The 20,969-nt window shown below is 35.4% G+C and overlaps 1 protein-coding gene across 1 annotated transcript in view; it reads right to left on the bottom strand.

Moving 5' to 3' along the window:
• Positions 1-20,969, bottom strand: part of RALYL (RALY RNA binding protein like) — a 418,727-nt gene that overhangs the window by 97,330 nt on the left and 300,428 nt on the right. The window contains exon 2 of the mRNA XM_060115714.1: positions 11,713-11,788. Within this exon, the coding sequence (XP_059971697.1) occupies positions 11,713-11,788 (76 nt within the window). The remainder of the gene's footprint in view (positions 1-11,712; positions 11,789-20,969) is intronic.

Genomic DNA, 20,969 nt, shown 5'->3' with positions numbered 1-20,969 from the left:
ATCTCAAGATCCATCATGGAGACCAGCTGACTGGGTGGTGCAGTTGCCTTCCCAGACTTTTTCAGTCAATATCCCAGGACTGGAGCTTTGTTCTGGATCTGGGTCTATGCCCAATACTCATAACTTGACCACTGGATGACAACTCTCTCTGACCAGACTGAGTATACAATACCTGTCTGATAACTGCCTGCACACAGTATTCTCATCTACACACAAAGCTATTTTTTCTTGCTTTTTATTTCTTTAACATTATATTTAAAAAATATGTTTGATTTTTCAGTTAACATGGATGTCTGGTATTACTTATTTCTTTCACAGTATGCCTGTAATAGTTGCTAGGCAATCCAACTCAAAATGCTATTTCACACATGATTATCTGTATTTTGTGGGTCATCCTCTGCTTCCTTTTCAAACTTGGCTATTGGTTGGTGTATCATTTTCTTAAAAGTACATCCTGATACATTTACTGTACCCAGACTCATTATGACTAGCTGTCCTGCAGTGATAGATTCTCTCTGTTAAGAGTCAGGAACACAAAACCTCTGCCTTCTCTTTCTATCATGTACTACACACTGCACACTGAGGCTATAACCTGCGCTTTATTCAAAACTATTCTGTTACTATTTGTAGCTCACTACACTATGCCCTTTTAAAGCAGCAGCAGCAGCAAAGTGGCTGAAATACAGCTTTAAGTACAAGGGGGCAGTTATTGTCAGGCAAGCACCATTGTCTTTCTACTGGCTCACTAATCTGTAGTCAGAAGAACTGCTATCCTCAGGCATTCATGATTAGTTATTTTATTGCACCACTTTAAGGGCTCATAAATTTTGACATTTTTGTTTTTGAAGATCAGATGACTTCAGCTGCTCTCCCACCTGCACCCTGCTCCTTCCACTCTTCTCTGCACTGTGCACTCCTAATCCTGCAGTTAGCCCTGGCAGGGACCACTTCTCCATGTAGGGCTCTTGGCCTGAGCTGAACTGTAAGACAAATGTTAATGTAGTTGCCCTTTTAGAAAATTAACATTTTAATAACCATGATGACTAAGAGTCTAGTTCTAAAGATGAAGGGCTGTATCTATTTAACTGGTTTTACACAACACTGAACACAAAATTCCTCATTCTTGCCTGCGTGAGTGCTTTTGTGTTTATCATCTACCACTGGTAAAATCTACTTTTAAAATCTGTCTCTCTCTCTTTTGGGTTATAAAATTCTCATTAAAGAAAATTTGCATTAGGTACTAAAGTTGCAATAAGAATATTATCCATATCCTCACTGTCCAAAGACAATTACAGCTAATATATTGACCTCTATTTTTTCTCTGCATATATTTGTTTCATTTGTACATAGTTTTGTTTTTCTGTTTCTATAATACATACTGTTTATGTAATTAGATGCTATTATATATGCTGTGTATATAATTTTGCTTTTCTTCTACTCATATCTTAAATCTTTTCTCTTGTAACTTGAATACCTTGTGAACATTCCATCTACTGGATGTGTCATATCAATTACTGCATAATATTTTGGTTGAATCAGATTACTCAATATTATGAATAAAACTGCAAAGAAAATCTGGGAATAATTTCTTTTTTTTTTTTTTTTTTACATTTTTAAGTATTTGGGATTATTTACTTAGACATACTTCCAGAAATGGAATTACTTAGTCAAAAGATACGAATATTTTAAGATACTGGATAGTGTTTGAAGGAATAAAGACATAAATTTGATAATGAAGCACCTACGCCTTACTTTACTCTCTGGATTAGAAAGTAAACAGCAGGATCCCAGAATGTTAGAAATGGGAATAAATTTAAAAAATGATTTGATGATTCCTTTATGTTATTATGAGAAAACTGGGCTTAAAAGAGGTTAGATTGCTTATAATTACATAGGTGGCATGGGCAGATAGTAGCAGACACAGGACGTGGTTGCAGGTTTCCAAACTTCCAATTCAGTGCGCCTTCTAATGACCACTAATATCTTTTCAGACTGAGTAATTCCGAAACATAAGTGGAGGTTTTGCTGGAGAGCAGATATTTCAAACAAATACTAAAGTGCAAACTATACAGCAGCTCAGTTTCATTTGCAATGTAATGTTCTTAACTCAGAACAAGCTCCTTGTCCTTTGATTCCAGCAAAGAATAAGCATACATTAAATACATTTCAATACTTCAATTTGGAAGGGTATCTCCCAGTGCTCTATTCTTTTTTTTTTTTTTTTTTTTGCGGTATGCGGGCCTCTCACTGTTGTGGCCTCCCCCGTTGCGGAGCACAGGCTCCGGACGCGCAGGCTCCGGACGCGCAGGCTCAGCGGCCATGGCTCACGGGCCCAGCCGCTCCGCGGCATATGGGATCCTCCCAGACCGGGGCACGAACCCGTATCCCCTGCATCGGCAGGCGGACTCTCAACCACTTGCGCCACCAGGGAGGCCCCAGTGCTCTATTCTTATATTTAACAATACCAATAGGATGAATTATCAATCATGTCATCATTCCACTAGAAAGGAATTTTGAAAGTTTAATAGAGTCAATTAATTTCCAAAAGGATGAATTTTAGTTCAAAGAATTTATCATACACAGCTGACTGATAATCTGGTGAGACTATGTTGCCTTTTTTGCCCTCATCTGTCTAGACATCAAAAAAGGAAGCATTTGTTTTTTAGTACTTAACTCAGTCAGAAGAATTATTCTTGCAAAGACATCAAAAGTTTTATGTAATTTTTACAAGAAAATTGTGGACTATTTTCTGATTAATATATTTAAAGACAACCAAAGTCTATAACAAACTTATAAACTTTACTTTTTTATTGTGCAGAACTTGCTTATAATTAAATAAATCTTTCTATAACTCAACATTTTCTATTACCTTACAATTTGTGATATTTTCAAACTTAAATTGACTAGGGAAAATACTTTTTTTTGAAAATACTTTTTTATAAAGTATTTTTATAGATCCTTTTTTTATAAAGATGGTAAAATTAGTTAATTTTATAAAATAGTCATATGTGGTAAAAAAAACAATGACATTGTAAAGTTGAGACAATATGATAGTGTAAAAAGAGCTATTTAATTTCTCACTAATCCAATCACATCCATCTATATTATACATATTCATTTTATCCTCTCCTCTCCTCATTTTGTATGGGCTCAGACATTCTTCTACATCATGACACATTTCTTCTTACATTTTTTCCAGTTGTTAGAAAATAAGCAGTCAATCTGGTCATAAAGCATCCTCCTATGTGTGATGGGAATGTTACAGAAGCCCTGGTGTTTCAGAGAAACAGTCAGTGAGGCAGTACAAAGGTTAACCTCTGGGGCAGGAGTGTAATAAAAGGATCTTTCCATCAGTCTAACACAAGCCAGTCCTTAATTATCACTCTCAATTGTACTTTAAAAAATGGAGACAAAACCTAAGAATTTAAAACTTAATACTTCCTCTTGAAAATAAGGGAAGAGATGTCCCTCCCCTCCTTTTGAGCATTTACTTTAGAAAACTTGTCATTGTAAGGACTTTCTTCTTTCTTTGAAATATATATAAATCATTTTGAAGATTAGATAGGGTTTTATGACCTAGGCATGTCTATTCTCTAGGACCCAGGAGTCATCTCTTTGAAATTTAAATATCAAGGGAGATAGCACGCCTATCCCCTCATTTCTGTGGGAAGGTAGAGTCTAATTTAGGTGTCCCAAGGTGTGAAACTACTACCTGTCACAAAGATATGAGAAGATTAATCTTCCTCTGGATAAATCCTACTACCAATTGGTTAACACAGATGGTCACCCTAATTACCTGGTGAATTTACAATGAACTATGCATGATGAATGGTGCTGTCAGGCCTCTTACTTGAAGAATAGTTATGGTATATCCTGAGAACATGTATGAAATGGGTTATAGCTGCTTCAGGATATAAAAGAGTGAGATTTCTTTCTGTCTTTGCAATCTCTTAGGGTATTACCTGTGATGAGTATGGCATTCTGGATTAATGCTTATTCAATAATCAGTATTTTCTTTCTCTACTAACTTTGTGCAGAGGATTTCTGGGTTTGGAGAAGATTTTGTTTTTAATTATGTTAAAAGCAGTGTAAAGAGAGGGTACCACTCCCACAGTAGAAAAATTTTAGGCTTTAATTTGATTTGTTTAAAAATAGGACTTTAGACACATTTCAATTTGTTTTCATGCTCCCTTCCATGTAATCTTGTAGAATGGGCAACATATCCTGGAATTTTTAATTTATGTATAGATTGAGAAGATGGAAATGATATGAGCCTTTTTGGGTAAAAGAGGAATAAACTAACTCTTCAAAAATAAACACAAACAACTTAGATTAGAAGCTCATGGCCTTAAACTCTCTACCAAGGGCTATCCTAAAATAACAGGTTACTGTAATGATCAAAAAAATAAAAAAATGAAAACATATGAAATCAGCACTGATAGTGAAGATACTCTATCTTGTGACCAAGCAAGATGTCTTTTGGAAGATAAAATCCGTAAAGCACCTTCCTCTCAGGCAGGGAACACTTCCCCAGTGACCCAGCCATGAGAGATGCTCACCATCCTCCTATGCTCTGGTGGGGACCAGCAGTGTTACTGTCAGTGCTCTAACTCTAATACCCCATCATGAAAGCATGAAAAGCACAGAGTGAGACACAGGGAATATATAACACAAAGACAATAACACCTGAGTACTCTTGATGAGGAGGCTTTGGTTCAACAGAAAATCCCGTTTTCACAAATAAAAGAAAGCAACTATTTCATGACAGGCAGGAGCTTCTAAAGTATGGTAAACCTACCAGCTAGAAGAAAAGAGTTGTGTGTCTTAATCTACACCTGCCAACTGTGAGGATGAGGTGAAATTTCAGTGCTTTCTCTCCCCTACTAGGTTTATCATTCCTTTTCCATTTCTCCCAATTCCAGAGGAAGAATATTAAGTAACAGGTCAAGAGACCCCTGTGCGAAAGGTCATAAACATCTAAGCATGGTCTTTTTTCTTCCAGTCTCTGGAGCTGGGTAGACAAGAAAACCAAGGGCTTAGCCCTCTCCTCCCAGCATGCAGCTATGTGGGTGATTTGAGCCGAGGCTGCTCTACAGATCTAGCCATTTTGTGACATCACTCTTTCTGAGTTTCATGCAGTTTGTCCCAGGAGGGTAAATTGCTTCGGGAGAAGCAGAAAGAAAGACTGTGTGGCTTGTTCTACTGAAGTTTATCCTTGGCTTTTGTTGAGAGACTTCATAGTAAAACTCCCACTAGTTTAAAAATATTGTGTGTGTGTGCATGTGTGTGTGTATTGTATAACTATTACTGAGGGTGGTATCTACTATGCTGTTTAGATGATTTCATATGCGATTAATACTTCTCTCAGAAGAGAGAATTAGGGAAAAAATAGTTTCTCATCACAGATTGGAGTACTCTCTTTTAATAGATGATTATGTAAATTATCATGTACCCCCTTTTTGCATTGACTGCTAGGAATCTCATCGATAAGTTTGATGCCCAATTTTAATATCTTATTATTAAATACAGTTTTTAAGTATAATTTGCCTGATCCTACCCACTCACCCCACTCCTAACTCATATCTCATTCTTGGCTCTTACCTCTTCTTAACATTTGTTGTATCATTTTTCTTCCTTTGATTTTATCATAAATTGCCTCAATTCAAACAAATAGAACTGTAATATTTTAAAAAACCTTAGAGATGAATTCTCTGCATCAAGGACTGTACCATCCAGTCTCCTTATACCAGTACCATGTACTTTCTATATACAAGAAAATATTCATGGATATTTACGCATTAAAAACATAACAGAAGACTGCAAATAGGTCATCCTTTAACCTAGCAGAGAATTGCCTGCAGCAGAACTATTTTAATGGGTATTGTGTCAGCATTTCTTTTACACATTTCACATTAAAATGTTTATAAATTGCATTCACTTAATATTGAAATACGAGGTATATACTATAAGTAAGTGTAATCGGTTTTTTTTGAAAGTCTCCTCTTTAGGCAGTTATAAGAAACATTAACCTATTTAGTTAACTGTTCAAATTTTAGCAACATTATCATAGTTCACAGCTCATTTTAAATAACTTCTTAAAATAATTTATTATAGACCTTTTCTTTGAATCATCATAATAATGAGAATAACTAAAATGTGGAAAACATCTGTAACAGTTCCAGGCTCCTTAAACACATATCATCTTTCAGGAAACTTTTCTTCTTCCTTTATGCAGCTGGAAAAGCTAAGGAATAAGAGATCCAATTCGAACCACTGGTGAAGATTTGCCAGTTTTAGGATCCAGGCCACTTAACCCTCTCTTCATCAAGCATATGCACAATTTTGAAGCTTCCACAAAGTGAGCGTTTGGAACCTTTTCTGCTTCAGCAGCATTTTATGTTTGCTTGGGAAGTGTGAATTAAAGAGAAGGCACCCTCAATTACCCAGATATATGGATGTTCAGCTTTGAGTCCTAGAAGTAGGCACCATTTTGTGTGTATTTTCCCTTGTGGATATTGGCAACTACATTTTTCATGATAGTACGTTCGTTGCCCAGGAAAGATTGGATCAGGAGCAAAAAGAGATCTCAGTGGCTACACAGACCCAGCAACAACTGAATTTTAAGTTGAACCTTGTAGGCATGTCAATGCTGGGCTTGTATACATTTCAGGACAGTATGCATTAGTGCAGGGGGTAGGAATACATTTCCTTGTCCTCCTCACAGTCCACTTAAAACCCCCAGAGCCCATTCCTAGACGGCTTCCTGAGTGGGCTTACCTGACTAGGCAGGTGAAATGGAAGCTTTTACCAGTGCAAAGGGAGGCACTGACACTGGAAGGTTTAAACTTCTGGAAGTGAAGCTGTATTATCCTTGACATTATAAAAGAAGACGTAAAATAAATAAAATAATCAATAGCAAATTGGTAAACATTTCTCAGCAAACAGAGCAAGTTAATGCAGTGGAGATGTCCGGGTCATTTTTCCTCCATAATGATGTTTGGTATTTAGCATTAGCTGAAATTAGTTTCTATTGCTTTCATTTCTATTGTCAAGGTTCTATGAGACACTGTGGGTCACCTGAGGGTCCCCCTTTCCCATGATGTGCCAGAGTTACCATGAAGGATGAAAATAGAACTCATGTAGGTCAAGTGGTAAACAAATTACTAGAGATGTTTTGGTGTAGAGTCACCTTGCTCAGCTCACACTCTGAAAGTTTTTTGATCATTGACATTCCTATAATTTAACCCATATTCATGGCTATCATCTCTAACTGTGGTGATCTTAAAATGGTAATACTATAGGTTACCCTGTGACAATCTTAAGGAGTCTTAAAGGTACTTGCATTGGCAATCCTGATTCCCATGGTCATCTCTGTGAGGTGAGAAGTTGCTATGAAAAACAACTGTATAAAACAATAAAACCACGTTTGGGAATAATATCTAGTAATATCCATGAAATGAGTGGGATGAAACTTGATGTTTTATGTGTCTTACTGAGCTGTGTTCCCTGTGACCCAGAGGGCTTCCTCTTGGTGTTAAAACCTGTGCTGTTCAGCTCTGATAAAATATCTGTGTGCTCTGGTTGTCAGCTTTACTCACATCAGAGAGGAAACGTCTGTCTCCTTTGCAAGCAGAAGCAAAACCATCATACAGTTATTCTTAGTTAGCAATTGTTTAGCATTAATTGGAACTTGGCATGCTTGGAAACTCACTTTATTTCACAGCACCATAGACACTGTGTAATGTACAAAACACATTTGAAGCAGCAATTTCTTAAAAGTTACAATATTCTTTCTAGAGAATGGATTTGCTCTTCACCATTAGGACTAGATCCAATATTTATGGAATGTTCACAAATGATTAATTATGTGTCATTTACAAATAGCCTCTAATAGGAGACATTTTCATTATAAGTGCTATTTTAATGAATAGTCTGTCTCTATGGATTCATGTGCAAGACTGCAATAATTTCTTTTTACTTCCTTCTGCCAACCCCAAACATGACCCTGTGGCTGCTCATCATGCCTTTCTTATTTCTTCGGCAGAATCATGTGATCATTCCCTAGGAACCTTGGACATATCTGTGACTCTCACTCACACCCCATTTCCAGTCACTCATCATATTAAAATGGCTCCTTGTTCCCTGCAGAATAAAAGCCAAATGCCCTTAGTCTGATAAGCAGCCAGATAAGGATGCTGACAGCCTGAGCCACCATAGCATCGTGGTCCAAGTGGTCTATCCTAGCTCTCACCATGAGATTCTCATCTTCATCTCTGTGTCTGTGTCCCTGCAAATGTTCTCTGGCTGGCATGCCCTTCTTCCCCTTTGTCTGCAGAGTGAATGCCTGTGTTCAGAAGTTGCTCGAGAAGCATCCAGACTTTTCACTCCCTGTCCACCAGGCAGAATCTATAGCTCTCTCATTTATTTCCTGACAGAAATATATGCATACTTCATTTATGTTCCTTATTTATATGTATATCTAACTCATGTATAAGATATTCATATATTGAAGCTTTACTCAGTTTTTTTAAAAATTGTGTCTTCTATGTGTACCATGTTAACTTAGCACATGACAAAATCTTTGTGAAGGTTGTTTGGCTAAACTGAAAATCCTGTTAAAAGAAGTAACAAATCAAAGCAACGCCTCAGTGAATATCCTATGTAAATACTACTTTGTGGTTGATGATGCAGGTAAAATGGACATAAGTGAAGAAGAAAGTCGGATAGCAGATCACTGACATCCCTACTAGTGTAAATAGATACAGAGACATAGTAGTTTAGGGCAAAAGGTAGATCAGAGGTTACCTATAGCCATAAAATTAGTTTACTTTTATTTTATTATGCTCTCTCCTTGCCCGTCAGCCTTGGAATTTTCTGTGCCATTTGTCTAGAAGAACAGCCACCTTAGTGCTTAGACCATAGTAGACTCACAATAAATATGTCTTGTATGAAAGAATGAATGAATGAACAAATGAAATTGTTCCAGCTCTTTCATTTTACAGATAATGAAACAGACCCAAAGATGTAAAAAATAGGAAAGCAGAAACCACCTCTTTTCAAGCTGCTACTATATTCCCCACAATGAGTTAAGTGCTTTCATCTCAATTATTCCATTTTACAGTATCAAGAAAACTTATACAACTATTATGTTAGATAAAGAACTTGAAGCTCAAAACCTGTGCCCTATGATCACACAGATTGGTGGTAACTCTTGTTTTTATACTATGTACAGTGTGCAGGCTTTCTTTTGCCACCTGCTGGCATGATAATCATGGACAGAAACATCATTGATTATTGGTTTTGGTGGGCAGGATCTCTGCTTTTTAGGATCTGCATTGTTTATATGGTAGCAGTAAATATGGGGAGTTGTGATCAAGTGTCAAGGTCTTTAGAGTTGAAAGCTGAAAACCAGTGTTCCGTTCCTAATCTTGTTACCTTTCTTCGGGCAAATCCTTTTTTGTCTTGGAAACTTAGTTTTCTCATCTATAAAACAAGGCACATAATACCAACCTTGTGGAGTTCTGTGGTGAACAGATGAATAATGACTATGAAAACACATTTTGTCTACATAAAAGTAAAGTATTATTATTAGAGCTTATGTAAGAATGAGGTCATGTGTATGAAAGGGCTTTCTCGGCTGCACGCTCACTCTCTTTTGTTCCCTCTGTTATCGTTTTGCAATTTCATAACAGCCCAGCCTTCTTTTGTGTAAACAGATGAAAATAGGATAAATAAATATTTCCCCACTAATGTGATTTGTATACAATATATCAGATTTAAATAAACTTCTGCTTCTAATTCTTCTGAATTCACAATTCAGCAAAACTTAGTAATAGATAAATAACAGATAAAAAGACATTTGTTTCTTGTCATAAGCTATTCTTGAAAGAAAATCAAAACACTCCAAGAACAAGAAAAATATGAAAATTAACCTCATCGCACAGACAGTGGTAGCTCTTTGATGAGAATAAAAGCCACTGACAGCTTTTTCTGGTAATAATTGAAATTATGACTTTTCAAACGTTCTGCATTAGCTGCAGCTCTATGCATACATTTTAAAATCAATCTGATCAAAAATTATTTGCATTTCTCAGTTTTTTAAACATTGTCCTTTACCTCAAACAAGGTACAGAAAGCATCATTTGCCTTTTGTTGATGACTTCATCTCTGACCTTTAACATCAATACTGCCTTATGACCAATTATCAACAATTGTTAAGTCCTGTAGCTTTCCCTTTTTATATAAAAATTTTTATTAAAATTAAATAAATGTACACAGCCAAAGTGAAAACAGCAATTAAGATATATTTCCAATGTATTTTTTAAGACCGCTGATGGTCATACATTCGAGAATCCTGGGACATTAGGCTTGAAAAGGACCTTAGAACTCATCTAGTTCTGACCCTTTTATTTTATAGCCCGAGAAATGAAGCTCTGAGTGGCTGAAAAGGAGATTTTCTAATTTTCTGAGAACAAAGACAGGGAAACAGCTCCAAACTATCTTTTGAGCACTCTTCTTGCTATACTATATCAGAATATAATCAATTTCGATATGTATAACTCAATTCTCCTTTATCCAAATGATATCAGGAAAAAGGGAGCCTTGCTCAGCACTTACATTAGCTTTTTGGATGCGAACACTGACAGAATGAAGATTATGTATCTGGGACAGGACCAAATAAATTGGATGATAGGAGATCTCAATAGCCTGGAACAATTGGCTAAATCTAACAAAAGGGAATTTAACAGAGAGAGATGCAAAGTCAGCACTTAGATTACAAAAACCAATGGCAAAACTACATGAAGTGGGACATATGGCTTAGCGGCAGAGCACTATTTTTTCTTTAAAGTGGCCGTTTTTAAAGGAACCAAAATTTCCATGAGCTTAATCTTGATGTTTCCTCCAAATCAACTGAATTTTCTGTAACCTAATAGAAGTATATATAGAACAATAAAGATGCTAAGTATAGTCTACTCCATCTACCTGGAATTGAGATTATAGGCATACACATTGATAAACTGGGGGGCATATAGAAGAGAAAGACCAGAGTGTTAAGTTGACTTAGATCCAAATATATGAGGAAAGTTTAAAGGAACTGTTAATGCCTCTCTAGAAAAGAGAAGGATTGCATTTGTTTTTTGGTGAAATGGAGATGAAATGAACATGTCCTTTGTAACAAAGGGGCTGAATGATCTGTTGGAAAGAACTCAGGGCATGGCATCAGAAAGCATGAGTTTGAGTATTGGCACCATCATTTATCAGTGGTGTGACCTAAGAAATATCTCTAAGAAACTGCATATGAGGCTCTTGATCTGTAAGATGAGAGTAGCAATATCTACATTGCAGGATTGTTGTGAACATTAAATTAAATTCAATAACATATGTAAAATATGTGTAGCACATGGCATGCAGTAGTTAACAAATATTAACCTTTCCACCACTTGTTAGGTAGAGTCACGAGACATTCTTTTATTAGATTTTCTTAGAGGAATATCTTGTAGAAGGGTTGTTTAAGCAAAGATGACAAGGTTAGGCAAGATCGCTGCCAATGCTTCTTGATATATTTATATGTTGGCCACCAGCATTTTGTTGTACTTTGTGCCAGTTAGAATTGTTCTTCAAAATATTTGATTCCTTATAGGTTATATTGTCTTTTAAAGTTGCAAGAATTTTTCACTACTACATATCATAAAATAGTGTTTGTTTACTTACCTATAAAGTGCAGAAAGGGGCCTCTTATTTCCAAGTTTTGGTCTGTATGGTTTGGGTTCTCCTGCCATGTTGATATCTGAAAGCATAAAATAAAATAGTACTGATTAAGAAAATATTAAACCTTTTAAGAAAAGTAAATCATGAAGTTGTATTTTTATTTTTGTCATTTGTCTATGCAAAAGTTATATGCCATTCATTCATTCACAAGTATTTATTGAGCACCTCCTCTAGGCCAGGCACTGTTTGAGATACATCATGCACCAAACAGGGTAGATCCATGCCCTCGTGGGACTTATCTTCTATGGGGAGGGGGCTTGAGAGATAGATATTAAACCACAAACATAACAAATAAGAAAGCTATATAACATATCTGAAGGTGAAAAGTACTATGAAAAAAATGTTGAACAAGGTGGGGGATCAGGAATTCTTACTAAAAATAGAAAGAGTGAGAGACAGAGAGAGAGAATGAGATATCCTACTGATATGGAGTTTTGCCAGGAACGTCTCAGTTTGTATAGACATTTTCGTGGAATAAAGCATTTTTCCTAAGATGAATTGCTATATTTTCTTTGGTGATATCTTCTCCGAGTGTTAGAAGGGTGGAACTGTAAAGCATACCAGCTTTATTGAGGAAACAACAAAATGCACTCAGCCACTGGAATGTGCAGTTAAACTCTGTGCAGCTACTCTACACTCTGTGCAGCCACTGGAATGTGCAGTTACACTCTTGTCTTCATGAACTAAAACTATAATAAAGTCTCTAAGATAAGACAAGAAGATGGTTAAGTACATGACAAAAGAGTATTTCCAAATAATTGACCAATCTTAATCTTAAAAAAATGTGTAAAACTGTTATGAGGTTGGGTGGTAAAAGTTTGGGAAATGACATAAACAATTTGATTTAATAAAGTTAAAATTTTAAGAGGATGATAAAAAAAGAAAATCTAAAGGAGGTGAACTTCAAGAAAACTTTGAAAGAAGTGAGGGACATTATTCTGGCAGAAAAGAAAGGCAAAGTTCTGTTTCTTGTACAGGGGACTAAATATGCTGTCCAGGGATGGATGAGCCACCCATCATTAAAAACAACCAAAATGTCTAGGTGAAATACAATGTCATCTCTTTTTAATTTAATTTTTATTGGTGTATAGTTGATTTACAATGCTATGTTAGTTTCTGCTGTACAGTAAAGTGAATCAATTATACATATATACATATCCACTCTTTTTGGATTCTATTCCCATATAGGTCATTATAGACTACTGAGTAGAGTTCCCTGTGCTATACAGGAGGTTCTTGTTAGTCATCTTTAACATTAAAGGATAGGAAACACATGCTCATCTAATTCAACATCCATATGTGGGAAAATCCTTAACTAAGAAGAGAAGGAAACTTCTTTCACCTCCCAAAAAGTATCTATATAAAATCCATAGTAAATAGCATATTTAATAGTGAGACATGGGGCACATTTTCTTTAAGATCAAGGGATTTAAAAGCCACATAGCACAGGGAGATCAGCCAGGTGCTTTATGTCCACATAGAGGGGTGGGATAGGGAGGGTGGAAGGGAGACACAAGAGGGAGGAGATACGGGGATATATGTACACATATAGCTGATTCACTTTGTTATACAGCAGAAACTAACACACCATTGTAAAGCAATTATACTCCAATAAAGATGTTAAGAAATAAAAAATAAAGGCATTCACTATAACCAACTCTATATAACATTGTACTGGATATTGTAGTCAGTGAAGTAAGACAGGAAAACAACATCAGAAATGGGAAAGAAGAAATGAAACTGTCATAATTGCTGATAATATGTGGGTCCACATAAAAACTCCAAAGCATCCACAAATTACTACAATTAATAAGATAGTTTAGTAAGTTTGTTGGAGTTAAAGCCAATATACAAAATTTAATTGCATATCTCTACATAGCAATACATATTTAAACATATAATTTGCCATTTATATAACATAAAAATAAAGTACTTAAGGATAAATACATTATAAAATTTGAAAGATGTTTATGGAGAAAATTATAAAACTGTTTATGGAGATTTTACAGTTAACTTGCATAAAAAGAGAAATTGGAAGACTTGATGTAATAAATATTTCATTTCTCCCCAAGTTGATTTATTGATTCTATGTATTTTCAATAAAATCCCCAAATACTCTTTTTGTGTCTGTGTGGAGTTTGACAAGTTGATTGTAAAATTTATATGATAGAGCAAAATATCAAAATAGCCATGATATACATGAGAAAAAAAAATTGGCAAGCTTACCTTATCAAGATTTATTTTTAAGCTGTAGTAACTAAGACTACAGTTTTGGTACAAAGAAAATGAACAAATGGAACTGAGTACAGAAGCCCCCACCTGACATACACATATATGGATACTTGAATTATGATAAAGCTGGCACAGAAGATCAAGGGGTAAAAGCTAGGCTGCAACGACACATATGAAATTGGACCTCTAACTTACATCAAACAGAAAAATAAATTACTTATTGGATTAAAAACCTAAATGTGAGAGGCAAAAATATAAAACTTTTTGGAGGAAATATAGTAGAATATATTTATGAGATCAGAGTGTGGAAGGATAATCTTAAACAAGACATAAAAAGCACTAGCCTTAGAACATAAGAATGATAAATTCTACTACATTAAAATTAAGAATTTCTGCCCATCCAAAGTCACATAAAAAAAAAAGAAAAGAAAAGACACAAATTGGATGAAGGAATCCTTGACAAAGGATTTGTTTTTGGAATATTTATTCATTCATTTAATAGGAAACAGAGACAAACCACCAAATAGGAAATTAGGCAAAAACTAGTAAAGGCACTTTACAGAAGGAGAAATATGAATGCTGAATAAACATATGAAAAGATTCTCAATCTCAGTAGTAATGGTAAGTGCAAATGAAAACACTATGATGTATAACTGATACCCATTGGATTTACAACAATTTACAAAGTCTGACAATATCATGAGCTGGTGAGGTTTTGGTGAGCGACTCTCACATGTATACATTGCAGGTATAAACATAAATTAGTACAACTATTTTGGAAAATAATTTGATAGTTTATAATAAACTTAAAATTCTCAAACCCTATGAACCAGGAGGCATGCCCCTATAGAAACTCTTGAATGTGTGTACCTTAAGATAAGTACAAGAATGTTTATTGCAGTACAGTAAAATAGAAAAAAAATTCATGGAAAAACACAAATATCCATTGGCAGGTAACTGGATAAATGAATTTTGATATTTTTACACAATGGAATACTATACAGCAGAAGAGCGAGAGAAAGAGAGAGAGAGAGAGAAACTTAGAGCCATTGGCAACAATACTGATGCATTGATGAACCTCAAGGTATGTGACACTAAGCAAAAAATAATATCATGGAAAAACTGACAGACTGAGTCCTTTTATGTTAATAAAAATACAAATTTAACAATATGTTGCATAGGAATGAAAATACAGGTAATAAAACTAAGAAAAGCAAGCAGAAATAAGCAATGAATTCAAGATGAAGGTTATCTCTAATGGGGCAGATAAGGGTGTGGGACTTGGGAAGGACATCTGAGGGATTTCGAAGTTAATCATAATGTACTATTTCTTAAACTGGATAGTAGGAAAGTAAGTTTACAATATAGCATCATTTTGTATAACAAATACATTACAAATTTTATTGTTTATAAATATATATATATATACACATAAATTATATATACACATTTAATTTTTATTTATATATTTAAATTCAATATATATACACAATGTTTTAATTTGATAGTAACTGATAAAGAATTACAAAAATATTGGTAACAAAGATGGTAAGGTGTGTGTTGATAAATATTCAGATCAGAGCCAGTGGATTTTTGTGAACAAGGGTTTCAGCAGAGATTGTGAGTGGGAAACTAGAAGAAAAGAAGAGCAGTTGGGAGGATGGATTAGTGGATGTGAGAAGATTGTTAGAGATTCCAATTAGAACTTTACATCTGATTTGAGTGGGAAATTATTTTGGATTCTGAGTTGAGGACAGTCCTGAGAATGAATTATAAAGACACTGACTCTTGTATAATTTGGAATAGGGCCCAACCAAGATCTAGTCTGTGTAAACCTTTCAGATATGACAGAGTTGGACAAAAGAAGTGAGTGAAACAAATGAAGATTTCTATTATTTTTATAAGCTCCACAGTGATGCTAGAGGATACATGTCCATGAAATATCATAAGACACAATATGTGTGCTTCTAGCTTAGACTCCATTACTTTTGAACTGAAAACATAAAAATATTCTAAGTAAATAAAAAAAATAACTTGAGATTTACGTCTATCAACACAAGTATTGTAACATCAATTTTTTAAATAATACGTAGCCAGTGGTTCTGAGTTTGACAGCCAATGCATACAATGGAAAACTTCTATGGAAAGTTGCTAAACTCAGTATTTCCAGACATCAGCATCTGTTCAAAGGTAATAGAAAATGTAGAAAATCTTTGTTCCTTACAGACACTGAATAGTGTTCAAGTGCATAATTTTCATTTGAATGTTTATATATAATCATAAATGTATGCTTAAATATGCAAACTTATATATTTTACCCTGATATAGTGAAGGTCATCTATAACCTGGTATTAGTGGATGGGGATGAGGTGAGAGAGGCTGGACGTAGACAGGGGAGAAGGGACAGGGGGCAGTGAGCTCAGTTAATCAGTGAACATGAAGCGTTGCCAGGGTCTGGATGAATGAGTATTTCCTTTGTATTGAACTTTATAAATACAAGATTTAATTGTGTTTTTGGAACAACTCAGCTTATTTGGAAGCCAAGGCTCAGGTTCTCATATCTCAAGAGCTGTTGGTCTTGAAGGAAGCCTACAATCAGTATAAATGGCCTCTTAACATTGAACTTTTTGGTCAGCTACAGAGAGACCTCCTGAGACTTTCTTCCCTGATTGTCCTGGCACTGTGCCAGTCACCCACAGGCAAGACAAGAGGAAGAATGACCAAGTTTGAATTTTCTGCCACTCTCACATGATAGGGACTTTGGAGTAAAATGTTGAGATACCAAAAATAAAGTGTTATTTCTTAAATTCCTGAGTTTGCATACAGATTCATACTTAACACTAATATTTAAAAATCTTATACTATCCTCAAGAAAGGATGTAAGTTTAATCATTCTTAGCAAATTCTTTTGAGATGGGTCAAAAAAATCCTAGTTAAATTCCTACTTGTTATGCAGAAATACCTATAGATGTACCTATATACCAAGCTGGTGGACTCTATTATTTGAGTATTAGAATCATATTCTCATAGAGGGTGTTGGTAAAACTAGATAAGCACCATTAGAAAGAAGTCTCTTGAAGAGTTTCTGTTTGGGTCTGAGACAGGCTGGGAGCTGGGACCCTTTGCTGCAGTGCTGCAATATTTGCACCTGGACAAACACCTCCTCAAGCAATAAAATACAAAGAAACTATAAGAGACTAAAAATAATTGTGTGAAAGCGCAATTGGGGCAAATTCTGGACAACAAGACACAAAGAAACCAAAAAGACAAACTGCCACTTCTGGAGAGCCAGAAGCAAAAGCAGGGCATCAGGAGGAAAAGCAGGGTATTGCACGTGCCCTTGAATACGAAATAAAGAAAGGAGTGGGCAACCTCCCTAAGCCACCCCTGTGGCCTGAACCCTGGACACACCCATACCTTCGCCCCATATAAGTAAGCAGCTCACTCCGCCCCACACCTCCCCAGCCCACCCCCACCCCGGGCAAGAGAGCAAGCAAGGGAAGTAGGCCCAATAAATCTTTGCCTGAATTTCCTGTCTGGCCTCTGATCAAATTTTATAGATTAAGGAAGTCAAGAACCCTGGTTGGTAACAGGTTGACTAGACATCATACCTGTGTAGAGGCACTCCCCCAACTCTGTCCAGGCATAGGAATACAGCAGAAGGGAGCTAAAGCTTTACCCATGACTAAGAGATGACTGGAGACAGCAGATCTCCACATGGAGGGAGATGAGATATTTACATTTTCTCATATGACATTATGAGCCTCTGTAAGAACCAACCATGAGGCTTATAGGACAGACCCTGTATCTATTTTGAAGTTTCAATATTTCAAGTGAGCATGAAAAAGAAGGAGGAAAAACTTAAAATGTACTCAAATTGTCCTTCTAGTATTAAATTTCAGATTCAAATAACTGAAAAATATCCTGTTGGGCTACTAACTACCTTTTCACAGTAAATTACTTAAAGTATATTAAATGCTCTAAAATTTAATCAATTTTCTTTTCTTCTTTATTTTTAAACTAAATAAGTGAAGTCAATACCATGATAGAAATAACTATAAAGTCACAGAACTGAAAAAAAATCAATGAGCCGAACCTATTCTGATTTGATGTAAATGAGATGAGGCAAGTGGAGACAGGTACTGTTCCAAAGCATCACCCTTGAAAAGGATACCAACACATGCAAATATATTTAATTGACCAATTCTTGTTAGGGTACTACTAAAGATGATAGTAAAAGCATTCAATCATTTTGTGCTTTTGACTCTTGGGAAGATACCTCCAATTCTACACCCAAACAGACGTGACTCTCCCTCTTTGCACTCTCATTTTACTTCATTACGTCGTTCCCACAGGTTGTAGTATGCCCAGCCAAACACACTTTGTCAGAACATTTCCTAAAGTGGTATTTATCTAAACAATGTTTTAGAAGGTGTTAATAAGAATGTTGCCAAATAAATGTCATGGTAAAATAAATTTGGTAAAAATGCAATAATGTATCCCTTTCTCAGTTATTTGTAATGCATATGAAAAGAAAAGATTCTGGAAACAGAAACATTCAGTTATGTTTAACTCAAATGCTTTCATATATATATATACATACATATATATATATATATATGAAAGAGAGAGAAAGCGAGTATTTTTTGGATAGCACACCCGTTAACATCCAGCAAAACAGAGTGCCCCCAGAACACTGATTTATGAGATACCCTGAAATGTTTAGAAAAAAATTTCACATTTATTTATTTGCCATGTATTCAATTTGGAAGATCCTCTTTTGAAAAGCTAATTTAATGTTTTAAATTACACATCATTTATACTGCTACAATAAACAAATACTTGCTATTTAGCTTACCACTAGCGATCCCTGCCGGCATCTGTTATTTCTAGAGAAATTTAGCTTTGATATTGAAGTGACGTCTAACTTACAGTATAATAAGGCATCCACATTACCAGTGTTATTTTTTAGATGGAGAAAAAAAATGAAAAGAAATATTTTTCTAAAGAAATTAATTAAAAATAATATCTTTATTTTTGGGATTTTGTTGTTTTGTTTCCTTTCCCAGGTTTAAATAAAAGTTTAAATAATTCAGTTATGGCATATAGACTGCCAGGAAAAGGCATTCAGTCTTTTATCCTTCACATTTGGAAGATTTAGGGATTCATTACTGTTCCATTGAATAAAAATTCAGGAAATAAAGAAAATAGTCTGTTATGTTTGACAAGTGAATGCATAAAACCATACATTATCCTAGTATAAGCATCATACCACTAAAAAGTGCTTTTGTATTATTATTAGTTTAGATCCTCAGAACAATCCTGTGAAATAAGTAGAACAGGGATCTTTATTCCCATGTCATGTATATAGATGTTTGTGATACTGAGAAATTAAATGGCTTTCATAATAATATCATCAGCTCATTTCACTACAGCAGTCTTTATTACTGAGTAGAGCCCATGTGCCAGGCACTGAACTAGTAGGAGAGGGGATACCCTGCCCCTGCTCTGCAAGAGATGATTGAGAGTTGGACTGGAGCTGCACCAGACTCATGTTCTAGAACATTCCCTACTATGTCATTGCTCTTAACCAGACTTTGGATGCCACATTTTTTATGCCACTTAAATCTGGTTTGGCTGTGGAAAGCAGCCTGTAAAGTAATATATTCTGAGTCCCCAGGAGTTTTGGCATCATGGGGGAAGATGTATGATTAAAGAAATGCTGTAGGGAGATTTGTCTGGCAGCAGTGAGGAAAACACATTTGACTTTCAACTGAGCCGCTTGAGATTTCTTGGCCATGTAGGTTCACAACGCTGTGGTTTGATAGAGCTGCCCAGAAGTGCTTTTACTCCAAGAGAAAAATGCACCAGACTTGGAGAGGCAAGTATATGTTCTAATATATGACAATTTGAAGCATTTTAAACCTAAATCTGAGAGTGGAACCAATTTTGCACAAAAGTAAATGGCTTTCTAATCTTGTTGTTTTTCCCTTCACAGAATCAAAGCTAGTTTTACCACTTGAAATATGTCCTTAATAGTATGTTAAAATATTCTCTGTTATGGGAATGAAACTGTAGTCTAATTTCACTGGGTAGTCACTGAATTGTGACCATTTTAATGAGCCTCTGGATGTAGTTTCATAAATTAGTTCTGACACTGTACTATGGCACACTGGCCTCTGGTTATTAGAATGCTAATGCAAAGATCACTGGTTGGTCAGATTCCCATTTGTTACCAGAAAATACTGTAATGCTCCCAGGCTTGGTCTGCAAGGACAAATAAAAATGGAAACTTGAACTTATTACTAATTAACTGGTAAGTCTGATCATTGTATGTGACTTATTTAGATCCAAACTGTTTTTTTTTCCCAATAGAAACTGAAGTAAAAACATTAGGCATATATACTTGAATGACCATTTTTATTTATGTCTAATACATAATGGTTATATTACGAAGAAAATAGAGATAATACAAATCATTCACTTTCATTGATCAAATAATTACTGGACATACAGAATGTGCCAGGTACTGTGCTAAGTATTGGGTAAATAGATATAAATGCTGTTTCTGTTCCCAGGATATCGCAGAGAAAGGTAAACCTGCAGCTAACCATAGTAAATGTGGTGAATGCCACAATAAAGATGTAGATTTTTTACTTCGTGAACCTGCTGCCCTGTCTTCTATTGCTGAGAATGCCCTTAAGTGTCCATTGTTGGTAAATGAAGTGGTTTTCTCCCAAAACACAAGTTATAATGTTAGCAGTTTCATAAACCCACATCTATCAGCAAACTCTGCAAACCCCTCAGCTTGTTTCTGTTCTTTTTTTTTGTTTAACTTTGTTGTTCCTATTGAAACTTCCATTAGCTAATTGTCAAAATACCTTTGAGTTGCCTTGAAGCATAAGTAGCCATGAAACTAGATGAAACTTTGTGGCTTTGGTGTGTGTTTAATAAGCCTCTAGTTTAAA

Source organism: Mesoplodon densirostris, chromosome 13 (assembly GCF_025265405.1).
Source record: "Mesoplodon densirostris isolate mMesDen1 chromosome 13, mMesDen1 primary haplotype, whole genome shotgun sequence".
Taxonomy (NCBI): domain Eukaryota; kingdom Metazoa; phylum Chordata; class Mammalia; order Artiodactyla; family Ziphiidae; genus Mesoplodon; species Mesoplodon densirostris.
Note: the sequence above shows the minus strand (reverse complement) of the source record. Positions and strands in the feature narration are given on the sequence as shown.